This window comes from Monodon monoceros, unplaced genomic scaffold (genome assembly GCF_005190385.1).
Source record: "Monodon monoceros isolate NGI ecotype Baffin Bay Population unplaced genomic scaffold, NGI_Narwhal_1 Super_Scaffold_8, whole genome shotgun sequence".
In the NCBI taxonomy this organism is placed as follows: Eukaryota; Metazoa; Chordata; class Mammalia; order Artiodactyla; family Monodontidae; genus Monodon; species Monodon monoceros.
Window position 1 is genome coordinate 3,369,925 of NW_021703785.1, and position 17,247 is coordinate 3,387,171.

The following is a 17,247-nucleotide window of genomic DNA, read 5'->3' on the forward strand; positions in this document are numbered from 1 at the left end:
TTCAGTAGTCTTTGTTTGTTTTTAAGTAAACTCTGAATATGGCCCTTTGTTGGTTAAATGTGTTGAAAATATTTTATCCCATTACATACGTATACATATATATATGTGTGTGTGTATATATATATATTTTTTTTTTCCTTTACGGTTAGCACTTTTTTGTATCCTGTTTAATTTGTTTAAGAAGTCCTTTCTTTTCCCATCTCTGAGGTTAAAAGATTATTATTCTATATTTTCTTCTATAAAGTTTATTTTACATTTGACGCTTAGATCTAAAATCTACCAGGGATTGTGTGTGTACAGCGTAAGGTAGGGGTCAAGTTTCATTTTTGTTCCTCACGTGGACAGCATTTGATTATTCTTCCTCCAATGCCAATTCTGTCATAAATTAAGTGGTTATTTATGCAAGCTGGGAGAGGTTTCTGCTTTAATTTTTTTTCTTCTCCTTCTTCATTCTTATTCTCTGGAAAAGTCTGTATAACAGTGGAATTATTTCATCCTTAGAATTTTGAGAGAACTTACCAGAAAAATCATTTGGGCCTAGAGTTTTCCTTGTAGGAAAGTATTCATTTACAAACTCAATAATTTAACATTTACATTACTATTTAGCTCTCCTATTTCTTTTTTCTATTTTGGGTTAGTTGTAATTTTTTTGGAGAAAAGTATTCATCTAAATTCACAAATTTATTTTGGCATAAAGCTGTTTATAATATAATCATTATCATTTTTTTAATTTCTGGAAGATCTGTGGTGGGTCCCCTTTTTCATCCCAGAATTGGCTACTTATGTCCACTTTATTTCTCTATCACCCTTGAAAGAGAATTCTCAATTTTATTAATGCTTCAAAGATTTTTTTCAAAGGATTAACATTTGACTTTGTTGCTTATTTTATATTTCAGTAACTTAGGTTCTTGTCTTTCTTGAATCTATTGATTACTCAGCAATGTAATTTTTAACTTCCAAACAGAACTGTTGTTGTTTTTAATATGTGCATGCTATATCTTTTCCTTTTCTATCCCTTCACATTTAAATTTTCAGCATCCTCATGTATTACATGTTTTCAGAAACTTTAAGCTTTAAAATATTGTATTAATTGATTTTTAATGTGAACTTACACTAAATAAGAGTCTTTTAAAGTTTAATGGAATTCAATTGAGTTTAAATTACTTTCATGTATGCTTTTTTGTCTACCATCTGAGACTTTTCAATTTGTCGTACCTTGAAGATATTCCTATTCTACCACTTTTGCTATCTTCTAGGTTGATTGACTTTTTATTATTCTATTTTACTCGAATAGTTTGGAAATTATACACCTCTCTACTGTTCTTTCAGTGGTTACCTTTGAAATTATAACCTGTTAATGTGATTTATCAGTGTATAATAGTAAATATTATTTTTACCCCCTCCTACCTTTACTTAGTTTTTTATTGTTCATTTTTCCTTCTTTTACCTGAGCATTCTGGGTCTGCCCATGTTTAATTCTTTCAGTTTTTGTTTTGTTTTGTTTTGATAAGATACCCTTAACTCCCTTCATTCTTACAGAAGTATTTTACTGTTTGTAAAATTCTAGATTGGCAGTTACTTTATTTGAGAATGTTAAATATGTTATTTCATTGTCTTTGGACTTCCACTGCTTCTTTAAAGGTAATTTGTCTTTTTTTTTCCTTTTTAACCTCTGGCTGCTTTTAAGATTCATGCTTGGTTACCAGTGTCTCACTATGATATGCCTAGGAGTATTGTTCTTTGTATTTATTCTACTCAGGCTTTTTTTTTTTAAACAAAAGTGACATTTACAGAAAGAGAGATTCACCTTTATTCTATGCACCTGCCTATAAATTTATAGGAACACACTCATTCCTATTTGTCAATACCACCACATGCCCCTCTGTGGTCTGCTGTGGTCTGAATGTTTGTGTCCCCCTAAAACTCATATGTTGAAGCCCTACCCCCCAGTGCGGTGGTGTTAGGAGGTGGAGCCCTTGGGAGGTGATTAGGTCATGTGGTGGAGGCTCCATGAATGGGATTAGTGCCCTTATAACAGGGACCCCGGAGAGCTAGCTCCTTCCTTCCACCATGTGAGGGCAAGCAGGAAGCTGGCAATCTGCAACCTGCAAGAGGGCTGTCATCGGTGCCGGCACCCTGACCTTGGACTCCAGCCTCCAGAACTGTGGCCAACACATCACTGCTCTTTACAGGCCACCCGGCCTGTGACATTTTGTTACACAGCCCAGCCGTGGCCACTGCACCCAGCCTCTGGTAACCACTCATCTCTTACTGTCCCTGTGGTTTGCCTTTTCCCAAATGTCACATAAATGCAATCATACTTAGAGTCTTTTGATTCTTTTTTCACTCAGTGCAATGCATTTGTGATGCATCCATTTTGTCGTGTGTAATAATGGTTCATCCTTTTTTATTGCAGAGTTGATCCATGCACTGGTCAGCCTGTGAAATGCTCCTGATGGGCCCACCCAGAGGCACTCACACCTCATGTAACCTCTTCCCACGATTCGACTGGACATATGGCCTGAATCCAACAAGCCGGATGTGGTTGGAGTGCTGGCTGTCCCCTCCATGAGCAGCCGTGCAGTGGGCGTGGCTTCCATCCTGGGTGCTCTTCCTTGCTTTCCCATGGACAGCTTGCTCTGGGGGAAGCCAGCCGCACTGTTGTGAGGCCTCCCTTGTGGAGACGCTCCTGTGAGTGATGTTGAAATCAGACCATCTTTCCAACCAGCCTCAAGATGACTACAGTTTTGACTGATAGCTGATTGCTTCCTCGTGAGGGACCCTGAACCAAAGGCACTCAGCTCAGCCGCACCCAGATTCCTGAGCCACAGAAACTACAAAACAACAGCCTCTAAGTTCTGGAGGGTAATTTTTACACAGCAATTAATAACGAATACAGTCCAGTCACCAACTGAAGGACAATTCATTTATTTCCAGTTTTAGGTGATTATGAATAAAGGTAGGATACACATTTGCATACAGGTGTTTATATGGAGGCTGTTTTCATTTCTCTTCGGTAAACACCCAGGAGGGGGGCTGCTTGGTCATATGGAAAGCGTATGTTTATGAGAAACTGCCAACTTAAACCTGTTTTTTATTGCTTTCATCAGTGTTGGAGAATCCTCTCCCATTTCTCACCACATCTTTTCTCTTGCCCACAGAGGAGAATCCTCTCCCATTTCTCACCACATCTTTTCTCTTGCCCACAGACTCTCTCTCCTTTCCCCAGAATTCCAAAAACAGTTCTCAGCATATCCTTCAGGTCTCTAAACTATGTTACTGGAATATAGGTTCTAAACCATTTTCTGGAATTTCCACTCTTCTGCTTCTTTGCGTTTCATTCTTGATATTTTCTGATTTATCTTCCACTTCCCTAGGATTTTTTTTAATGGCTGTGTCTAATTGACTTTAACCTCATCCTCTATTGTACTTAGTTTTATGACTGCATTTTTCAATTTCAGAATTTCCATTTGACACGTTTTCATGGTTTCTGATTTCTGCTGAGATTCTCATTCTTTGATCTCCTTAGGCCTAGTAAACATACTTATTTTAAAGTATATGGTTTTGAACTCCAATCGTTGGAACCCCCATGGATAATACACTGCAATGGATTGCTATTTCTGCTTGTAATTTTCATCTGCTTTTGTGTCCTCATGTGCCTGGTTCTTTTTGATTGTGTTGAACTTGGTATTTGAAAAATGGTTTGTAAGAACATTCTGAAGTCTAGAATACTGTAATTGTCCTTTGGGATAGATTATACTTTTTTTCTCCCAGGTACCTGTGGGCCCTGTCAATCTTGGAGGACCTCATTCCTGCCCCAGGGATTGAGAAGATTCATAGCTGAGCTGGGGTTCCTGGTTTTTCTTCTGACTCCCAGGATGGACCCTTCAAAGCTTCACCCCAGGGCCCTGGCAGGTGCTGGACTCAGCCTGTCCCCACAATCCTAAAAGGCACAGCCAAGCTTCTCAGCTACCTCCTGTGGACTCAGTGAATGCCCCCAATGTCCTTCAGAGAAAAGCCTAGAATATAGGCTTCTTTGCTTGGCCTTCATTGCATCCCATGCCCACCTTCTCAGTCTCTTCAAGAAAAGATTGGTCTGAATTTTCCCTTCAGACAATACTAGAAGCCCTGGGCTTCTTCTAGTGTGGGAGGAATAAGCTACTTGTTTAAGCCACTATTAGGGTTTGGATACACACAGTCAAGCCAATTTCTACAGGATACCTTCACTGATACACTCACATCGAACACCTAAAGCCAGTGTGGTGTTTACCATTCCTTCAGTAGCATTTTCCTTCACACTTTTGAGGAATGAAAAGAAAAAGGGGAGGGGAGAGGGATAAATTAGGAGTTTGGGATTAAAATATACACACTGCTATTTATAAAATAGATAACCAACAGAGACCTATTGTATAGCACGGGAAACTATACCCAATTGCTTGTAATAATCTATAAGGGAAAAGAACACACACACACACACACACACACATATATATACATACACACATACACACACACATATATATACATACACACATACACACACACATATATATCTGAATCACTTTGCTGTACACCTGAAACTAACCAACATTATAAATCAACTATACTGCAATAAAAATTTTTTAAAATAAATTTTTAAAAGAAATGAAAAAGATATATTTTTCATTAAAAATACTGTTAGAGCATCCATCGCCTCCTTCTGCCCAGTATACGTCTCATTTTATACTGGTTTCCACAGACCAAATACTCCATAAAAATCTCTGAAAAGTCAACTAATACCGAATGCAATTTGAATTCTTTAACTTGAAAATAATAAGTTGACAACACACCCTAGAGTGATATTTCATACTTTATACCCTTTTCCAGTTTTTAAGCCTACGTCATTTTTGTTTTAATTCCATTCTCCCTAGAAAGTTGATACAACTTAGAACGTATACCTACTTACTTCCGGGTGTAAAGAAGTGCTTACCGTTTGCGACGGAATTTCCATTTTCGGCAGTGATCGCGCTGGAGAGTGAATTAGATAATTGAATCCCATGGTTATTTGCATTTCTATCTTGGGTCTCTGATGCAGTTTCTGATGTACCAAGATCATCTCGGCTAGTAAGGTTCATGTTAGTTTCAAAACCTGAAACAAATTGTAAAAAAAAATTCTTCTTTTCTGATAACGTGTACTGAGCAAGTTGAATCAAATAGTGGAAGGAAATAATAAAACTTATGAAAACAAACATTAATTATGTTTGAAACAGTAAATTAATAATCACCCTTAATCAAACGTATAGCCTACAAAATATTCACCAAATTTTGACATAATACTGTTAAACATAATGGGATGCATTCAGTGGCAATAATGAATTTCATAACTTGTTATTTTCAAACATTATTATGAAATTCTATAAAGAATTTTTGATGTCATATGCCTAATTACTTGTCATTACAGAACTGCCTATCTTGAGAAGGTTATCTCCTAAAAGAAGCATAGCAATTTATTCATGTTTCAGAAATTTTCTGAGTTTTTAAATTAAGTGGAGCTGAGGCAACCTTATAGCTTTGAAAAAAATGTAACAGATATACTTTCGCTATCGTTACAAAGTTTATTATCCACTTAGGAATACTAAACTTCAAAACCCTACTTCTGCATTCTATACAGTAACAAAATTACCTAAATGTTTAACGCATGTGCCGTACTGAGTTCTCTGAGGTGAAGAACACAGACACCACTGTCCAAATTAGGCGGAAGAGCTGAAAGACACGCTCCAACCCTCTGGGGAATTTCTGTTCAACATCAGGGATTTGCCATGTTGCTTCTGCCCCTTGTCTGTGGGTGTTTAGTGGGTTCTGGGTATCTCTTAGTCAGACTGTTCTGAAGTTTTAGGCCAATACATGATTCAAAAAGGATAATAAACGTAATATGCCTTATTATATTTTACGGATGGAGGAACAGTTTACCCACCATGATGGCAGAAGGAAGCAGGGGGCCAGCCCCCCAGAGCTCATCTCCAAGGCTGGGCTTGACAGCATCCTAGCTCTCCCTCCTGGATGCTGTCTCCCCTTGCCCTTGAGACTTGCACTCAAATAGCACCCAGGCCCTCAGCATTTACCCAGATGCTCACACTGACACGTTCTGATGCTCGGGATGTGCGTTCCCTATGCCTGGGACGCCCTCTCCCCGCTCAGCCCTCTTCCCTCCCCACCGTCAGTAATCTTGTTCAGAGCATCTTATGTGCAGTGCAGTGGCCGCTCCTTTACAAGTGAGCAGGTCTGGTGTGCCCAGACAGGAGGCCGTTCCGGGGCTTAGAGAAGGAAGAGTTGGACAGACAGAATGAGGGCAAAATGAGCAGGGCTTTGACAACCAGGTGGAAGAGGTTCTATTTCCACGACCCAGGGAGTAGCTCCAGACTCCCTGCATTTAAAAAACAAGTAAAAAGGCTTTGGCCAGGCCAAGGCGAGGTCGGGTGAGCGTCACCATCTTAGCTCTTGACGGCCAGAGATTATTGAACGGGCTGGAACTGAAAGAGTATCTATTCAACTTGGTCAACTCTATTTTGTCTTTTTAAAAATAATCTTCTGAAAATTAGTAAAACAGGTTTGGTGTTAAAGCTATCTCAAGACACAGACATTCACCTGCTTTTATTTCTCTTTAAGCTTTTTTTTTTTTTCACTCTTTAATTCAGTTGTTTATTGAATGCTTACTCTGGCCAGACTCTCTCCACTAGCTGGAGGTCCAGAAATGAGCAGACAGGTAGCTTGGAGCGTCGCCCACGGGACCGCGATTGACAACAAACAAGCTTAGGAACAAGCAAGAAGATGAAGGAACTTGGTGGGCTCCCAGCTGGGTGGCAGTGGGGCTGGGCAGCCCTGCTTCTCCGGCAGTGGGTCAGGGAACCTTCTCCAGGGGGTCTTGTTTAGGCTCAGAGCGTGAAGCAGGGCGTAGCACCAAGGTAACAGGGACGTCCTCTTAGGTCTGGCAGTACAGGACCCAGTCCTCTGAGACACTGTGTGAACTCCTGGTACGAGTATGTGATGCTAGCTTCCCCCAGAATGGATTTCTATCTCATAAACAACTGCTATATGTAAACTATAGTCGAACCCTCCATTTTTGCTATTAAAGTTAAAAAAAAATCTTCATATGTCCAATCAGCAGGTTCACTTGTAGCCAAAAAATGTTTGAAAATGTGTCTCAAAACTTAGGCTGTGATCCTTATGTTACCTACTAACATTTTCTCTATGTCTTTATCGTAAGAGCGCACGTCTGTCTATTCCAAGGATGGCTCTGGATTGGAATAAGGGAGCGAGTCCTTCTTAAGATGGAAGAATAAGTGGTCAACCTGATGACAATTATTCACACTGTTCTTACGGTAATTACCATCTCCTGCACGTTTACTATGTGCTAATCCCCTGCTAGAGGTGGGACTTGACTTACTTCTCATTTTCATAACAATTCTGAAGAGCTGTCACTCCCTCGCCTGTTTTTGAGATGAGGTCACTGAGGCCTGAGGAGGTGAATCTACCCGCGAACATTTCACAGTGAGCCGGTGTGCTGCCGCTGGGTTTAGACCGAGGCGTGCAGGGCTCTGCCGTCCACCCACACCCATTCTTTGGCTTGGCCCCTTCCATAAAGGCTTTCTTCCTTATTTCCTTTGCTGATGTAAAGAATAAAGCATCTTCTTTTCTGTGCCTTTATCACCCATGCCTCAGTGGTAATGAACTGGGAACCCCAGCTTGAAAAACTGTACTCTAGACACTGAAATAGAGTTGCGACATCAATATCGACATCGCCACTTTGGGGTTATGCTTATTCATGAATATTAACCGAGGGATTCTTGGTCACTACATTCTGTGTTAGCCTCTTCTCATAAACACCCTGACTCCACGTTGAACCCGTGCATGAGAGCCTGTGCCCCAACTTGTTCATTTCTCGATTCAACCCCAATGAGGTTTTGACTCTCAAGAATTTGATTTTGCTGTAAAGTTGTCAGTTTCATGCAAGAACGGTTGCAACATTCCTCGTCAAAAGTACACTCATTATTTAAACACCAAAGGAATTGCAACGGCATCCCATCAAGAGGACCCTGGCATGAAGTCTGAAGAAGGCTTGGCTATAAAAGTGCAGGTACAGGATGCACATTTTGTGGAAAATTTAAAAAAACAACACAGATCAAATACAGTCATCAGGTTCGTTCATGCCTCCAAGCCGTGGTCATCAGGGTTTTGAGGGTGAAGAAAAGTCACACCAAAAGAAAATATTTGAGATTCCCAATGAATCTAAGCAAACACGTAGGGAAGTGAGGGCCGGAAGATCCCACATAGAGATTTAAGGGTGCGTCTGAGTCCTTTATGTATCTCTGCATCTTGTGAAATCAGTGGCCTGTGTATTTCAGGGGCAGCCTTCTGATGGGCGCATCGTAACATTAGCTAATTCGAATTCCTGTGGAATTTTCTTGTAGCCTGTGAACAGGGTTTCTCTGTGACCGCCCCCTGCTTCCTGGTGCTGTTCTCACAGGTACAGGAAAGATGAGTCACATCGGGGGATGTGACTCACGGATACAGTCTCAGTCTTCACATTAAGATACGATGATTGAACACAAGTACGCGATGAAGGCGCATTCAAGTTGAGTATTAGTCGAACGAGACAATTCTACCAAATCTCGAAATATGAATGCAAAAACAATTCAATAGTCTAGCGCTAGCTTTTATATAACCAGAGTATCAGGCTGGGTGGGCGTGATGTTTTGAAAACTGTGGTTTTCAATAGGAGATGATACTGCGCCCCACACCCGTCCCCCCTCACCCCCGACCTCTCCAGGGGACATTTGACACTGTCTGGAGACATTTTTGGTTGTCACACCGGGGAGGTGGGTGCTACTGGCATCTAGTGGGTAGAGGTAAGGGATGCTGCAAAACCCCCTACAATGCACAGGACAGGCCTCCAGGATGAAGACTGGGGGACAAGACATCTGGCCTGGGATGTCAATAGGGCCGAGGTTGACAAACCCTGCTTTAAAAGCTAAGTCATAGGATTTCCCTGGTGGTCCAGTGGTTAAGACTCGACGCTTCCACTGCAGGGGACGCTGGTTCGATCCCTGGTCGGGGAACTGAGATGCCAACGTGTCACGTGGCACAGCCAAAAGAAAAAAAAATTTTTTTTTAATTAAAAAAAAAGCTAAGTCAGTTCACACCAGTTCCCACTCACATCTCTCCACCGGTTTCTTATTTTGCTCAGATCACGATCCAAAGGCTTCCTGAGGCTGAGGGACCCTCCAGGACCCCGCTCCCTGCTCGCCTTGGACCTCATTTCCAACTGCCCATCTGCCGCACCCCTCCCCAGCCCCACCAGCTTCTCTGCATCCCTCCACTCATCCTCTCACTCTCCCGGAGTGAAGCCAGGGGCTCTGCGCTTTGTTCAGGGCTCCGCGCAAACTACCCCGAGCAGAAAGGCCTTCCCAACCACCTTCCGGAAAACGGCACCCCTCTCCCTTCCCCAGGTCAATTTCTGTCCTCACAACTTGCTTTAGCTTTCTACACGGTCCTTCTCATCACATGACATGTTACGCTTCAAGCGTTTGTTTTCTGTCTCCACCTTCCAGAAAATCGACACCACGAGCTCAAATGCAATCTTGGTGCCTCCAAGGGTGCCTGCACATAGTAGGTGCTCAATAAGTATTTGTTGAAAGAGAGAGAAAAAGGATGAATAATAAATGAATGAATACAACAACATTGCTATAAAACATCCACTTTCTTAAAGAAACCACACTGTGTAACTGCGAAATAGTTGACAAGTTTACTAACTGAAGAATTCATGTGAAATATTACAGAGAAATTATACACCACAGTAATCATTTCTCCCCATTCACATGAGATTACTGGAAACATATAGAAGGATTTCCACTGTTAATGATATGCCTTGAGTTCTAATCTCCACTTATTTAACATTTTAAGGTAAGGAAATTTCAGTGTGTGTGGTAAACATGTTTTACTCATTCAAAGGGCCAGAGCTGTTTGCTTTCTACCTAAGAGTGTTAAACTGGACAAGACACAATCGTCAAGATACGGAAGCAACCCACTGATGGATGAATGGATAAAGAAGATGTGGTACATATATGCAATGGAACACTACTCAGCCATAAAAAGAATGAAATCTTGCCATTCGTGACTACATGGATGGACCTTGAAGGTATCACGTGAAGTGAAATAAGTCAGACAGAGAAAGACAAATTACTGTTATGATTTCACTTATATGTGGAATTCAAAAAACAAAACAAATGAACAAACATAACAAAACAGACACAGAGTCATAGATACAGAGAGCAAACAGGTAGTTGCCAGAGGGGAGGGTGGCAGGAGATGAGAGAAATAGGTGAGGGAGATTGAGAGGAACGAAGCTTCTAGTTACAGAATAAGTGAGTCACGGGTATGAAATGTACAGTGTGGGGAATATAGTCAATAATAACGTCATAGCTTTTAAACAACAAACAAAATCAAAGGGCCAGAGCTGTTTGATTTCAACCTAAGAGCGTTAACCTGCAGAAGAAAGCACTTGTGAGCACTGGAAATCTATTCCTGACCGACGGTAGGAAATTTCGTGTTTTCACTATTTTCCCACTAATTACCACTGATAATTATGTCATTATTGTCCTACAAATACACAAGGTTCATGCCTAGTTGCTTTTTTAAAAAGTCTTACTTTACATGGTTTTACAATGTCGAATGTCAGGAAATTAGAATCGATTTGGTCAGTGTTGACTCCTGGAATCTTGGAGGCTGGAGACGGGTGGAAGCCGGTTGACGCCAAGTCTACAGGGGAGGCTCCAGACCACACGCCACTTTCAAAGACCACTGCTAAGGCCCGTGGGAGTCAAGCAAAGCACCCACAGTTAACATCTGGGTGCCTGACAGCTTTTTCTGACAAAATTTCTACAGCAATGTTGTTGTAGTGATTTTTTTGTTACTTCTTTCTTTTTCTTTCAACAGATCTTTACTGAGCATCTAGTGTGCGCAGGCACTGTTCTAAGCACGGAACAATGAGTATTTTGCTTTGCTTTATCTTCTCATTTTAAATAAATGTCCACTTTGCTCCCTAAATTTTGGTCATTTTTATTCTTTTTCTTAAAGAAGTTTCTCCTGCCCCCAGTTGCATAAGTTTCAATTTCTTGAAAACAAAAAAAAACCCAGAACCTGTCCCAAACATAGAGGGTCCTGGCAGCAATGCACCTGATCCAGTCCTGGCTCCTAGGACTTGACTCTCGCTGGGAGACGTCACTGAATAAGGTGACAAGGGCGCATGACGTCTGGCTCTCACTGATACTCCGTGAAAGCTGGCTGCTGTTTTATGCGATCCTCAGAGCAATGTCCGAGCAGAAAAAGCCTAACTCTTCACTGGTCACAGGACTGGAGTGCAAGTTCACCTGGGAGTCAGAGGTGTAAGTTCACGGAAGGGGACATGTCTGGAAGAGGAGAGGAAGCAGGGTTTTGCTGGGAGACGGAGGCTAAGCAGAGGAACGTCTCTCAGGAAAGGAATGCAAAGATTTTCAGGGGAGGAGAGAAGCTTCTTACTGGGGAGGAAGATGACTCCTTGAATAAGTTTGGGGCGCTCAAGAAACACGTGAGTGCGGTGAGCGACTCAGAGAACTCCCTCCAAATCTACAGCCAGAGGAAAGTGGCAAAAGGTACAGGGGCTGGTCCATCCGTGGGAAACAGTGAGATGCCCTTGAGTTGGCGGCCACTCTGGGGGCTTTGTGTGAGCGGCATGCAGAGTGATGAGCCGTGGACCAACACGTTCCTCCTCTACACCACGAGGCTTCTGCAGGGATGGAACACGTAATTCTGAAGTCCTACACAGTTCAATTGGTATGCAAAGAATTAGCCAAGAGCTTTTAGAAATATATACCTAAAAGAAATGATTCCTTAAATGCTCCCATTCTAGAGGGGTGATAAGACACAATAAATTACAGGAATGTATGGAAACAATTGACAAAGTGCAAGAAGAAAAAGCACGGATGACTGTCCAACTATCTTGGGGGATTTAGGGATGAATAATCTGTGATAGTCATTGTGGGATGCTCATTCTACTCAGCTGAGTTAATGTTGGCTGGGTTTTGTGTGTGTGTGTTAAAGCCTTTGACACTTAAAATGCCAGCATGTACAGGAGACTCAGGGTGCATCCTAACAGGTGCCTCTTCTCAGGCTTCTAGATGGCGACTCGACACACAAGGTGATCAACTCGAAGGTGATCGTCTCCAGAGCACCTTCAGCAGCAGACCAGGGGCAGAAAGGAAAGCCGTGCAAATGCCCAGGGATCCACAGGAGAGGCGGGGGCTTCAGTGGCCAGGTGAGTCCCGCAGGGCGGGCATGGGGAGAAAACACTGGATTTGCAAAAGCAGGGACAGAATGTGGCGAGGAGGAGGGAAAAGGAAGCCACAATGTCGAGCGACAGAGTGAGCACCTCGTGGGCTCTGCCCCAGCTCTGCCCTGGGGTGTGGGAGGAGCCTGGACCTTCCGGGGCATCACACGGGGAGTTCCAGCAAGTATCCGAGTGAGGGTGTGCCCGGAAGGAGGCTGTATCTGTAAAGTGTTATTCATCCAGCAACAAAGGTGTACAGCTGACCAGCTTCGAAGAGAGATTGGAAACGGAAAAGCAGTGAGAATTTAGATTCGGGCAGCTGCAGGAGCAGTGCAAGTGGGGTTTCACCGAGTTACAGATCCCTGGGAGTCGGCCAGGACCAGCGATGGGGATGCCGTTAGGGCTGCGAATGTGGACTCTGAAGTGACAGCCGCCTACCCAAGGGTTAAACAGAGTGGCGATGATTTGAACAAGAGCATTTGTTAGGGCTGAAAAGATAATGTCTAGGGGAGAGTTTAAAATCTCTCGGGGGTTTCCCTGGTGGCGCAGTGGTTGAGAGTCCGCCTGCCGATGCAGGGGACGCGGGTTCGTGCCCCGGTCCGGGAGGATCCCACATGCCGCGGAGCGGCTGGGCCCGTGAGCCATGGCCGCTGAGCCTGCGCGTCCGGAACCTGTGCTCCGCAACGGGAGAGGCCACAGCAGTGAGAGGCCCGCGTACCGCGAAAAAAAAAAAAAAAAAAATCTCGGGAGGGAGGATCTCCTCCAGGAAAAGTGACATTCCTACAAGCAAAGAGGCAGACGGCAGAGCACACGTGATAGAGGATACAAACGGTCAGATGTAAGCATGGAGGGGGGAGAACGCGGGACGGGAGGGTGGGTGGCTGGCAGAGGGGAAAGGCTTCTTGAAGCAGGGGGAGGCTTACGGTACCAAATGCCACAGAAAGGTCAAGGAGAATGAGGAAGGACTGAGCGATGGAGTGTTTCTTTAGGAAGAATGCTTAAAAAACATCACTTTTCTCTTGGTTACCTGGATTTGAGATAGCTTTAGGGTGTATTTTGGAAACGGATGAGATTAAGATCCAGGTTTCTGGAACGCAAGAGAAAAACAAACTATAGCTGTTCGACTGATTTAAGGTTGAGAGTGCTATGCAAGGCATAAAAAATGTGAAAATACATTTTAAACTCATTACTCATGCTGGCTATCATTCATTCTGCAACTCTATAGGAAAATTCCTCTCCAGAAAGGCTACTGCAGGGAGGAATGTGCTTGTTTTTTCCTATTTGGCATTAAGGAAAAGTACAAAGTCTGAGACAGGAGCCTGGCATGGTCCTGCTGCTTCTCAGCCTCTCGTTTCTAAAATTGAGAAGTCGCAGCTCGACTCTGCTGACAGACACACATAGATGGTGTGTCACTACGCATGGGTAGGACCGCTCAGACCCTAAATCGGCATCCAGCTTGTGTTAAACCATATCTACTTTGAGTTCCAAGGAACAATGCCTTTTAAATCTCTTATTTCTCTGAAATCTTACATTATTGCACATGAGGAAAAAACACACGCACAAAAATAAGGATCTAGAGATCACTCCCCAGGCCCCCTGCACTCTGACAGGCTTCTAGGACATGAATAAGACTTTTTTCTTATCCATGAGAGTATAACCCAGACATTTGGCAGATCGCCTCAGAGAAAGACAAATGTCAGGGGTAGGGATTCAGGTAGACACAGTGGCTGGTCCTAAACTCAAACAGGAAGAGAGATTCCACGTGTGGCGTCGTGTAAGGAGATGTCAGATGTCAGCAGAGGGCACGTTATCAGAGGTGTGGTCAGGAGGGCACACGGAAGAGGCGTGTGTTTTGAACAGCAGGCGTCTAACTGACCCTAAGCGATGCGAACCAGACTCCATCACCCCTTTGCTAATAGTCCCAGAAATGGATCAAGAGAGGGCTTCCGTGTCTACTGGTGCTGGGGACCACATGAGGTCCCCATGCGATGACTCCTGTGGCAGCCGCATTCCACAACATGGCCATATGGCTATAAGAACTGATTACTCAAGAAGCAGAAAAGTACAACACCGCAGCGACTGGCAAGGATGGGTGGGTTGAGAACACGTATTAGCTGGGCTTGCTTCTTACCCTAAGAGGCTAGAGCCGGCGCCCCGGTGTTCCTCCCTACTTTTAAAAAATCCCTTATGAATTCATCATTCTTGAATAGATCAAGATTGCTCTTGACCTTGTATGTTGAGCAGTCTTCTGCAGCAGAAAGCGTCACCAAGACGCATGCTTGGGGTTAAGTCGGGTGGAAGGAAAGGGCTTCCTTGCCCACCCCGCCTTAGCTCCCGCCACCCACTCCCCTGCCAAGTCTTAGGAGATGGTTTGTGCTAAAAACACCAACCGAGGCAGGAAATAGAGTGATATCTTCAACAACATATGTGCTGAGCAGGGCAAGAATGTACCCATAGTAAAGCTAAAAAATGACTGTCAGTATAAATAAGGTTTGCAGAACCCAAAAAGGCACAGAGAATTATGTTGTGTCAACTTTCTTTTCAGTTTGACGAGCTGTGGCTCCTTTTGGGCCCAACTCTCCGGTCCCTGCCATCGTGGGAAGAAGCATGGCCACCCTTTCCTTTCCCTGGAGCTCGCCTCCCCTATAATGAGCTGAATATGCAACATCTAAACAACAATCTGGCCTGGCCTGGAGACCCATTCCTCGTGTCTAATCTCATGGGTCACGCGGGTATTTATATAGCTGGTATTTTTACATTTCCTCAATGCAAGGTGGTAACATAAATCCAGGAGGCCTGGAACGCCACACCTGCACAGCTGCACAAGGTTGACAGTGTATGTCCTGGATTAGGTGTGTGCATTTCTCCAGAAAGCAAGGGTGGAGAGGACGATATTCCTTTTATTGGGAGCTTTCGGTATTTGTTGACACTGGTATGGTGTCACATGGATGGGAGACTGGTAATACCTACTATCGGAAAAAAACAAGGAGGGGACCCCCAAGACACCTCCATCAGGTTCCCCATCCTTTCTCACGGGAACAACAAACACCCAGCAGCATATCCCTTTAGAATAAGAACTGGTTATTTACGTTTTCATTTCCATGAGAATTGTATTGACTTTATTTTGTCTCTTGGTATTTAACCACCTTTATTTTTATTTATTTTTTTGCCGTACGCGGGCCTCTCACTGTCGTGGCCTCTCTCGCTGCAGAGCACAGGCTCCGGACACGCAGGCCCAGCGGCCATGGCTCACGTAGCCGCTCCGCGGCATGTGGGATCCTCCTGGACCGGGGCACGAACCCATGTCCCCTGCATCGGCAGGCGGACTCTCAACCACTGGGCCACCAGGGAAGCCCCACCTTTATATTTAGCTCGTCCTGGAGCCCTTCTTGGATTTTTAATGTTTAGCTAAATTGTTGAAGAACAACTACTTCAATCCTTGAGAAATATATAATCTACGTTTGCTCCATTTCAGGGACACCAGCTTGTGCTCCCGTCACAACATGCTGTTCTAGTGCCTCCTGTCCATCCCCTACCTTCACGACGTGAACCTCAGAACAACCAGAGATGTGGCTGAATCACTTACATGTCATACGAGACAAACTCTCATTGTTGGCATTCATTTCACTGATGCAGTTGCAGCCGGGTCAGAGAGAACCAGTAAAATGAGCAAAAGTTAAAAGCCAAAACGCAGTGGTGTGAACTGAGTCTTTTCAAAATCCTTGTTCAGAACTAATTATAAACTTTATCCAGCCCAGATATTTAAGAGCCCCAAGGTCACAAGCCAGGACCAATGAAAACAGGCAGGAGCCACAGACCTCAAGCCTCTACCTGTGGGCACAGTTCACGAGGAGGACACAGGGCAGGCCTGGGGCAAGACCTCCGGGGCTGGGGCTTGGGAACCCTGGAGGGCTCAGGACAGCAGGGATTTCCACTGGTGCAGAGACATGGCCACATTTTAACAGCCTGGCGGGTGCCCTGCACATCTGTAGATCAGCCCCACTGCCCACCCCGGGTGGCTGCTAGGCAGCAGCTCTGAGGCCTTACATAACAAATTAAAAATATCAATACAGACTTAAAGTCTTGTCAGAATTCTCCTCAAGCCACGTGGCCTGTTTCTTTGATGGCTCCCATGATTGGGTCCTTTACGGAAGTAGACGGGTGGACACTACTAATTCCTTGTGCCTTCAAACCCTATGTGCCTGTGTGACTGAATGTCCCCGGAGCCGTCGCAGTGGCAGTGTCACATCACAGAGATGTCGGCCACTCAGGAAGGATGGGACACTGGGAGGGACACTGACGGAAAGGCTGAGCTGATCTCAACGGCTTTCATCTCACCCAGAACTGCAGGAAGAAAGCCCCTCGGAGCCAGTCAGGAGGTGACGGTCCCATCCTCAGGTGCCCACAACTAAGCATTTCTCATCCTTCATTTTTAAAGAATATACGTTTACAAGTACATGAATGTAGGAAAACCCTTTTCACACACCCTGGTGTAGTTCCTCCAAGACATCACTTGGTGGTGCCATCACGTCCTTGCACAAACCCTCCTCTTAAGTGCAAGATGCACTGGTCTCCTTCTCCCACTGCTTGGGTTTCACTCTCCTCCTTCCCTCCAGATAAAGCCTACCTTCCAGATCAGTGTTTCAAAGGACATATTTATGGGTTGGAAAATCAATTTAGTGGGTCACGATAAGCATTTAAAAACGAAAGAGAGTAGAATGAATTGAATAAAAATGCAGCATTTCACAAGCATTAAGGGTAAGCAGTTTGAGAAGCCATAGCAGCATCTTCCCGGACAATGTTTCTTGCTGCCTGGGTACCTCGGATCTCTCGTGTTTCTCTGCTGTGAGCTGCTTCTGAGCAGATACCATATTTTACTTCTAAAATCCATACAATTTAGTACAACG

General features: G+C 44.0%; 1 protein-coding gene across 2 annotated transcripts in view; it reads right to left on the reverse strand.

Annotated features, from left to right (window-relative positions):
* MYO16 (myosin XVI) overlaps positions 1 to 17,247 on the reverse strand; it is a 531,143-nt gene that overhangs the window by 27,329 nt on the left and 486,567 nt on the right. For both annotated transcript variants that reach the window (XM_029210034.1, XM_029210033.1), the window contains exon 33: positions 4,970 to 5,128. In XM_029210034.1, coding sequence (XP_029065867.1) covers positions 4,970 to 5,128 — 159 coding nt within the window. The remainder of the gene's footprint in view (positions 1 to 4,969; positions 5,129 to 17,247) is intronic.